Raw genomic sequence first — 9750 nt, 5'->3', positions numbered from 1 at the left:
ATTCTTTTTTTATATTCAATTACTTATCATATAAATAGTATCATTTTATGACGTTATTTGTTTTAGTGTTTCTATATTTCTATAGAAATATATCATATGGTAATATTTTAAAATATTAATCAGTGATTGAATAATAAAAAATTTAGCTATACAAAGTATTTTAATTCCCCTCCTACAGGCAGGTTAACACGATACCCTATATTTTGGGATACGTTTAATAGACGATCACTTCGTCTCTTTCAACAGCTGCCTTATTACATCACAAGCTCAACTTGATTAGAGTACTTCTGCTATTTAGTGTTGTACATCGGTAGTACCCCTAAGTAGACACAAAGTAGTACACAAATTAACTAATGTTTTTTGACAACGAGTTCGTCGTTTTTAGCTCTTCTCGAGTCCTCCCGTTAGATACACTGGTCAGCCCCAATCCCAATCAAAAAGTGAACTACTAAAAGGGTAGAGTTTAAACCCGTCAGCACGGTCTAGCTCAAAAGTAGCAGACTGCACACTAATTATTTAGATCGACAATCATTGTGTTTGGGTTGGACTTAAAATACGATGTGGTTCAACATCGTAAAATACTTGAAACTCTTTAAATTTCTCTATTTTTTTACAACTTGTTTTAAATAAATTATATATCACGAGATAGATCTTCTTATGTATACAAATTGCCAGAAAATCATTTAATTAAATTTTATGGCTACATATATATAATCAGTATCTACCTTCAAGGAAGAATTTTATAAACTTTGCTGGAATATAGTGCTAATGTGTAGCAAATATATTATTGAACCAGAATTCAATTGCAACCCAATTGCAAGGTCCAAATATGATATTGCATCCATTAAACGCAAAGCTTATATTATTATTCAGAGGAATATTTTTTGTTTTTCAATGGTTTTAAAAAATAAAAAATAAATTCGATGTTTTTAGTATTACAAGAATAGGAAAAATTACATTATTCATTTCTAGGGTCATAACTAAAATAAGCTACCACTAAATATTAAAGAAAATGTTTTTTATAATTAACCATTCCATAAAAATATTAAATATAGAGATAACTGCAGACTTATTAATTAATTAAAATTGAAATTTATGCCCGTTGAAATTTTATGTACTTAGTGTACATAAAAATTATTGTATTTTTTTAAAAAATTTTAAATTATTTATTTATACAATGTGTATCTAACCTTGTAATACTACAAATATAAATAATTCATTGCAAAATATAACTAAAAATAATAATTATTATATTTTTAGCCAGGAGCGTCATTTCAGGTTTTTTTGGGTGTGCAAGATTTCAAGTAGGCCATTTTGAAATTTCATCAGGCGATATAAAAATAGATATATCTACTTTAATAAATTATTCTTCTTTTAATTTTTCCTGAGATTATGAATCGCAATCAACATAAGTAGTAAAAAAGCAATTTAAAAGCTAAATAGAATAAATAATTGATTATTTACCAGTGATTGAAATCCATTAAATAATGCATAAAAAGTTAAAAGATGACAAATACAAGAAAAAAGAAAAAATTACATAAAATTTACATTTATACTTAATTTATAACTTTTGTACAAGCAGATTTCTGAATAAAAAAAGTTTATTATATATTACATAAGCGGATACCGGCGATTTTTTAATATAGTAAATACATCCACAGCTTTTTCTAAATTTATATTGTTAACTTCTTTTTTTTTAACATTAAGTATCATTTAATATTTCATCGCCCATGTTAGTGCGTAAATATGACTTAAAATGTTTGAGCTATGTAATAACCTTTCATTTGATGCTTTTGTAATTGGTAAAGTTTTGACCAATGCAATAATTTTTTATATTTCAGCAAAAGAAATAGGAAAATCTTTCAGGCATATTGCTATAGTATCTATATTGACTTCAAGCTAGTCACGAAATAGTGCTTTTGCTGATGGAAACTCAGAAGCAATTTGAATTTCATTAAATTTAAAATAACTATAATGATTTATAATTTTTTTTAAATAAAGACTCTTAGGATTAAAAAAATTTGGACTAGAATAATCAAAAATTTCAAATAACTTAAATAAGTTATTGGTTTGTCCTGATAATCTTTCATTAGTAGCATAATAAATCTAAAAATAAAGGCAAGCAAAAATACTTACTATAAATAAAGTATAAATATAGCAAAATCCAAAAAACATTAATATCATTATGATTTGCTACAGGGAAATATAATTGTATCATTCAATACAGTGATATTAAATGTACACGAGACAAAAAAATAGTTAACATAAATATTAAAAAAAAAACAGCACAGTGGGGACGTAGCTTAGTTGGTTCCAGTATAGATTTAATTGGACAGTGATTAAAATCACTATCATAAAAAATGCTTCGATGCAAATCTGTAGATAATGTTTAAATTTAAAAAATTGGTGGATTATTCCAAAAGCTACATGATCTCCTATTTTCTTATTTATATCCTGATTAAAAGTTTTATGATTTATAAGTCTAATATATGAATAAATATTAATTAAATATTGTATGAAATTTGTATTTAATAATTAAATATTGTAATTTTTTACACATCGTATTTTTTTTTATTAACTTTGATCTTCGTTTTCACCATGAAAAAAAAATGAAGTCTGAAATTTTTTTTTCATAATAAATTACTTTACATTAGCTTTAATTTAAGATATATATATATAAAAGTGTCGGTATTTTCGAAACATTTAAAAAAATTAAATTGAAAAAGTTCTGACAGTTTTAAGAAAAAAAAATTGAAAAAATTTCGAAAATTAGCGACTTTTAAAGTTGTAATTTTTTTGGAGGTTTCCCCCATTTAGAGGGAACGAGGGACATTTTTTCAATTTTTGAGGGTAATGTCTTCGACTAGTTACAATTTGTGTTCTTTTGACGTATCATTGAAAGTTCGGTGAGAGCTAAGAAAAAGTGGTAACAAACACACAAAAACAAAACACATCATAGTAAAACCAATACCTTCTCAGCTTCGCATCGAAGCTAAAATAATGATAAAAAGTTCACAATGATATTTTTATTTTTTATTTATTTACTGGTTTATGATAATTGAAACATCTTGTATAAACCTATTTTAATTAAACATAATTAATATTTATAACGTGTATTACAAATTTTCTAATGTTATAATTATTAAAACAATGAAATTTGATTTATGAAATATGTAATTGGTATTCTAATGAAATTTAAAAAATATATAATTTTTAACATTTTTTAATGTCGTCGCCACGCCACTGAAATGCCGTTAAATTTTGTAGTTTTAAAAATAAATAATTAAAATCATTTGAACTTTATTTAGCTGTTATCGTGTATTTTTACAAGATTAGGTGAGCTAGTATTGAAAAAACTCAGTATTTATAAATACACGTTTATTAGTAATATAATGTGCATAGTCAAATACTTTCAATTTAATTCTTTGAATGATAAAAAGAACTTCATTACAACTTATTTAGGAAAAGACTATCTTCGATTTTTTGTAGATAATTTATTTAAATATATATGTGTATACACAATAATGATAAAATATTTTTTTCGTAATATTCGAAATATTGTCAGTGAGTGAACAAATGATCAATTGTACTTCCATCTATTTGCTGAACTTAACATGAGGGCGGTAGGGCCCTTAATCACATGTTAGAGAGTCAAAGAAGAGACACCACCAATGAGAATCATACAAGAAAAATTTCGTTGGGGCCGACTTCCTTTAATTAAATAATCATGTTATTTCATTTATTTGACAAACATTTTTTCCCAGGAAATAAAATGTAAAATTGTGAGTGTTATGATAAAAAAACCTACTCCTAAAACTAGTATAGTAATACCAAAAATAAATTAAAATTATGTAAAAAATTTGCAACTTCATGATTTTACAATCAAAATTAACATTTAAAACATTTGTCGTGTAAAATAATTTTGTAAATCTGATGTTAGTGAGTAAAAATATTATAATAAACATTGTTTAAAAGCCAAGAATATATTAGAGATTTTAGTGTTACACATGATGTCGTTAAAATAAATTGTACGGCGATTTAAAAACTAAATAACAGAATAACTCATTGCGAAGATCAACTACAATTCCTATTACATCGAAAAATAATTATTTAAATATTACATTTATTATTTTTATACTTTATGATCTAATAATTACATTTATTTAACTACATAAACATTTGTTTAAAAAATGTTAATTATCAAGTTGACTGAATTATATATTTAAAAATTAATATATTATTTTCTTTTTTTAAGTTTTTAATTTTAATCGGTTTGGAATGACTTAAATATATATATTTAAAATTTTATTTTAAAACCAATGTTTAAAAAAAAAAATGTTTTATCTGTTTTAGATCTCCCTAGTGATCGGACTAGCAAGAACGACAAGATGAAAGCTCTTTTGTTTCACTAAAATAACAAAACTTTCAGTTAGCCTAAAAATTTAAATCTAGTTATCTTGTTAAAAGTTAAAATAGATGCATGCTTTCATTGAATTAAAATATAATAAAAATAATAACTCTTTCAAAATTACTACACTGCACATGGAAATCATATTTTATGATAAGTACAGATGATGATGATGATAACAGACAACATTTTTCTAGTGATACAGTAAGAATAGTAAATGTATATTTTTACTTGTGTGTTTTTGTTCAATAAAATAGGATTATCGTATCGTATTTTCGAGTCCTATTTTTTAACTTGAGCAAATGAATTTAATATCACAAAAATAAATCAGTTCAGTAAGCTGGATGTTTTACTTTTCTAATTAATTATCGAATTTATTATAGTTGATATTTTGATTAAAAATGGAATCGCCTGGTAAACATGAATCATAAATCATTTTCCGTTTTTAAAAATACATTTAAATTTTAATAATTTTAGAAAAAGAAAATATTCACGAAGTAACTAGTGAAAAGCCAATTTTGGTTGATGATTGTGAGATAAAAAAGGATGCTAATTTAGATATTTGTGATGAAACAGCTGCAACAGTAGAGTTGACAATAATACACAATAAAGATAAATATTTAGTAACTATGCCATTTTCAGCAACTATAGGTCAACTTAAAAACAAGCTAGTTGATATAATTGGTGTACCAAGTAAAATGCAAAAAATCATGATTAAGGGGTTGGCTAAAGATGATCAAACTTTAGAATCTTTAAATGTCAATACAGCTACCAAAATCATGGTTGTTGGTGCTAAGCTTCAGGATATAGTTGCTGTTTCTGTAGTGTCTCCTGAAGTTTGTTAATTTGATATAACATTAGTGAATATTTTTAATTTTCATAATTGTCCCATTTCTCTAGGAATCTAGTTCAGATAGTGCTAGTACCTCTACCAAAGAACCTTTATGTAAGAAAAAGTTACATTATAAAATACTAGAAAGAGGTATTCCAGAAGATGTCATGGTTGGAATTTTAAATGTAAAGGTTAGTAATAAAAAAAAAATTTTATTTCTTCATATTTGTATACTTTATGAAAAAAACATTTTAATTGAAATTTAATATTAATTTAGGATCCATTACCTCCACATCCTTTAAGTGGTATGCTTAATAAGCATGGAGGAAAAGTAAGACTGACATTTAAATTGGAATTAGATCAACTATGGATTGGTACCAAAGAAAGAACTCAAAAAATAGCGATGAATACTATTAAACATGTGGTGAATGAGCCAATTGATGGACATGAAGAGTATCATATAGTGGTAAATAGTTCTCTATATGTAATCTGTAAGGTAAACTATTGCATATCAAACCACTGAAGAAATAAGCAATTTTTAAAAAAAATCTGATTTGTGATAGTTAACTTCTACATGCAGGAATCAGTTTAAGAAATAAAAAAATGTATAACAGTTATTTAGTTACATTAAATAAATATAGTTTTAGTAAGTCATAATATAATTTTAAACTTTCTTTTTCGTAGGAGATAGATTTAATCTAAAGAAGATTATGCTTAATTTTATTATTTTTTGTTTTTATAGTATCATAATTTTAGAAATTTAATTGAAAAATTGAGTAAATAATTTGATTATTACAGTGAAATTCTAACTAATAATTAATATTTTTAAGAATTATAAATGAAGTATCATATTTTGATAAATTATTGTTTTTATTGGAATCACATTTCATATAACAATTTAATATTATTTATTAATTTATCGAAAATGTTTGTTTGAAATATTACTTACTTCAATTAGTGAATATTTATTTATTTCTATACAAACGACCAAATATGTAACATTAACTATTTCCAGGATATCATAGATATTAAAAATAATAACTATAGCGCTGCTGAAGTTGTTATTTTTGAAAAAATAATAATAATAAAAGAAATATTAATACCAACAACTAAACTCATTGATAAATGAATATATTTTAATTCATCATACAAATTTTTAAAGAAGTCAAAATCAGCAAAATCAGAAATCATTATTATTACTAAAATTGAAAATTCTATTTATGAGGCTAAAATGAACAAAATTTTGCCATCTGTTAGTAACTTACAATAATTTTTTATGTTTGATATTTATCAGAAGAGCCCATATTCCAATAGAAAACAATAACTAAGAGCCAAATTCTAATACTGAGTAAAATAATGAACAGTAGTGTTTTTATACATGAGGGGTGCATGTCAAAACAGATTCTCTTAATGAAATATAAATTTCTCCATGGTTTAGCACACATTAGTATTTTGGAACTTGAAAGATAGGTTGATTAAAACAGAATACTAAAATACCATATTTTATCTGCTACTTTTATATTTAAGATTCAAAGTTAATAGCTAAAATACAGCTAGTATTTTGTTTGAATGATAGGATTTTTATAGTATTTCTTTTTAATTCATTATCCTTAATCATTTATAATAGCCATTTAAATCTTGTTTTAGTTTAAAGCAATTAGCAATTAGCTTTTAAACAGCCACTATGAACACTGTATAGAGTGTTTGTTGACTCATGGAATATTTTAAAAAATATATAACATAATATAATTTTTCTTTTCAGGAATTAATATTATCTTAAGTTCTATAAATTTTAAAAAAGAAATTGCTTCTATTTCACCTTAAAATTTTATCAACTTAAGTTTTTTAAATGGAATCATAAAAATTTAACTACCTTACTAGAAAATGACTGGAAAATAACAACTTTTAGACTAAAATATTAAAATATATAACAAAGTAAAATATATATTACAAGGTAAAAGGAGAAGTGTGGTCATTATTGTACAACGATAAAATTAAACAGACCAATACTCCACCTCCATTTTTGTAAAAAATATTTAATAAATTCTAAAATACTGGTTAAAAGTTTTATTAACCAGCCATTATCTAGTTTGTAAGTTGGATAACATAAATCTTTTGTTTTTTTTTAACTAAAGTTAATTAAATGTTAAGGGAAAAAGGAAAAAATATTTTTTGAAAATTATAGAGGGACACTATTAACTTCAGAAAAGAAAAAATAATATTTTTTTATATTATTAAAGATATTGTGTCTCATAATTTATCTGTAATTTATTTTTTAATAAGTGAAAGTTTCATAAAAATAAATCCTAAATGCTTAATAATTTTTTTTACAATCTTATACCGAGTACAAAATAGGTTATAAATATTTAATATACATTTAAATTTTAATTATAAATTAGTTTAATTAAGAGAATTACATTAAATATATCATTAATATAAAAACAAACGGTAGCACAGTGTGGACGTGGTTGGGACAAGTATGGATGATACCTGACAGTGATTAATATCACTATCATATGAAAGGCTTTGATGCAATAATTTTACGAAATATTTAGATCGTACCAAAATCAAAATGAACTCCTATTTCCTTACTTATATCACGATTACAATTTTTATGATATATAAATGTAATATATAAATAAATATTTAATATATTTATTAATTTTGTTCAACTGCGCACAATGGACCAACAGGTCTGAGTGCATGGGCATTATGTCCACCTCAATAATAACTAATAACTAATTTTGTTCAACTGCGACTGCCATTTACACATAGAAGATTGGTCTTCGGGACTAATTTTTTTTTTATCTATAGTACTATATAGTACCTAACATAGGCTTTAGTTTAACATTTAAAAGACTCTGTATTTCCTGGACATTTTCAAAAGTTAAGTTAAAAAAGTTTCACTTTTTATACATATGTTTTATGTTTTGAACAACTATCTTATATTCAGGAAAACTATCCGATTAAAAAAAAAAGTACATCGGATGAAAGGGGTAAAGTATTTAAAAACAAAAGTTTGCGTTGATCCGTACATTTTTCAAAAATGTATAGCTATTTATAGTTAAAAACATAAAATCAAAAATTTTAACACAAAAATAGCATGTTTTTAACTATGGCAACCGTTTGTAAATAAAAGATAAGTCATCATAGCAAATTTTCTTTTTTAATTAATAGTACGTAACATAAATTTTAATTTAACATATGGTTAAAGGACTCAGTATTTCTGGAACATTTTTAAAAGATAATTGGTCAGGTTAATAGTCAAATTTTCAAAAAAATTATATCAATTAAAAGGAAAATATGTAAGGTTTTAATTTAAAAAAAAATTATTTTGACTAGTTGATTATTTTTAAAAAGATATTTTTAAAAAAAAGTAAAAAATGAATAAAATGTCAAAATTTACCTATTTTAATAATTGTATTTTTGTGGAGAGTTCTCCCATTTCACAAGGAATAAGGGAAATTTTTTCAATTTTTAAAAGTAATGTCTTCATTTAGATGATTCGTGATTTTTTGACATATGGTTGAAAGAAATCAGTGAGAGCTTAGAAAAAGTGGTGATAGATATAAAAAAAACACATTATAGTAGAAAACATTATAGTAAAATTAATACCGACTCAGCTTCGTATCGAAGCCAAAAAATTGAAGTGTTATTTCACTTAATGAACTATCTAATTATGTTACAGGGTTTTCAATTAGGTACGACTGAGGCATCTCGCTACTGGGTGTACTGGGTGCCAGCTCAATACATTGACTCGATTAAAGAAGCTATTTTTGGAGGTTGAAATTTGTTTTCAATATTCTAGTCGATCCTCCTCATTTTGGTTATTAACAGATTAATATAATAAGTAAATTTAATTTTCTGTGGCTTTAACAGTTATTTTTTGTGTAATTATTTTTATATTAATTATTTATTAAGTTGTTTCTTATCATTGTTTAAACATACAAAATATTACCAAATGAATATTCACTGATTTTATACAAATTGTTTTAAGAAAGATAAGTTCCTTGAGATAATTAATGTATTTTATATGTTTGAATTATTTATTTATGAGAAAATGGTTGTATGCGTTTTAAACAATAAATGCAAATTTGTATATTATAGTTGTAGAAATACCTAGTCCTTTACTAATAATTAAAAGTTTTTTGAAAAGGTATACTTAAAATATATGCTCAATGTTATTAATATGTTACAAGTTTTTATTCAAAACTTACGATAAATGATAAAAGAAGATTAAATATGAATAATGTATTAGAAGTTATTAGAGAATCCTGACCCTTAAGAAATTTAAAAAATATTATTAAGGTACTTTAAAATTAAAATAATATATTTTTTACTATCTAGATTCAAAAAAATATATTTTAATGATTTTCTAGTCCCAAATTTAATTTGTGATAAAAAAAAATACCAATGTCCTTAATAAGCACCATTATCATCCTCTGTAGCATTTATGTATTAATATAACAGTTATATTTGTGAAATATTTTACCTCTGGAGAAAAACATCA

The 9750-nt window shown here is 24.0% G+C and overlaps 1 protein-coding gene across 1 annotated transcript; it reads left to right on the top strand.

The window, feature by feature from the left end:
* Nucleotides 1-4603: 4603 nt before the first annotated feature.
* LOC126907798 (ubiquitin domain-containing protein UBFD1-like) lies at nucleotides 4604-9268 on the top strand. The gene is made up of 5 exons (XM_050689402.1): nucleotides 4604-4822; nucleotides 4886-5244; nucleotides 5309-5431; nucleotides 5518-5706; nucleotides 8929-9268. Exons 1-5 carry the CDS (start codon nucleotides 4810-4812, stop codon nucleotides 9025-9027), a joined length of 783 nt encoding a protein of 260 aa, XP_050545359.1. The 5' UTR covers nucleotides 4604-4809; the 3' UTR covers nucleotides 9028-9268.
* Nucleotides 9269-9750: the final 482 nt, after the last annotated feature.

Source organism: Daktulosphaira vitifoliae, unplaced genomic scaffold (assembly GCF_025091365.1).
Source record: "Daktulosphaira vitifoliae isolate Bord-2020 unplaced genomic scaffold, ASM2509136v1 Scaffold_5, whole genome shotgun sequence".
Taxonomy (NCBI): domain Eukaryota; kingdom Metazoa; phylum Arthropoda; class Insecta; order Hemiptera; family Phylloxeridae; genus Daktulosphaira; species Daktulosphaira vitifoliae.
The sequence above is the reverse complement of the archived record's forward strand: the minus strand, read 5'-3'. Positions and strand labels throughout refer to the sequence as shown.

Bases quoted from the DNA above. Each gene is read 5' to 3' on its own strand.
- LOC126907798 (XM_050689402.1), top strand. The intron at 5,432-5,517 runs GTTAGTAATAAA...ATATTAATTTAG, and splicing joins TTGGAATTTTAAATGTAAAG to GATCCATTACCTCCACATCC. The intron at 5,707-8,928 runs GTAAATAGTTCT...ATTATGTTACAG, and splicing joins ATGAAGAGTATCATATAGTG to GGTTTTCAATTAGGTACGAC.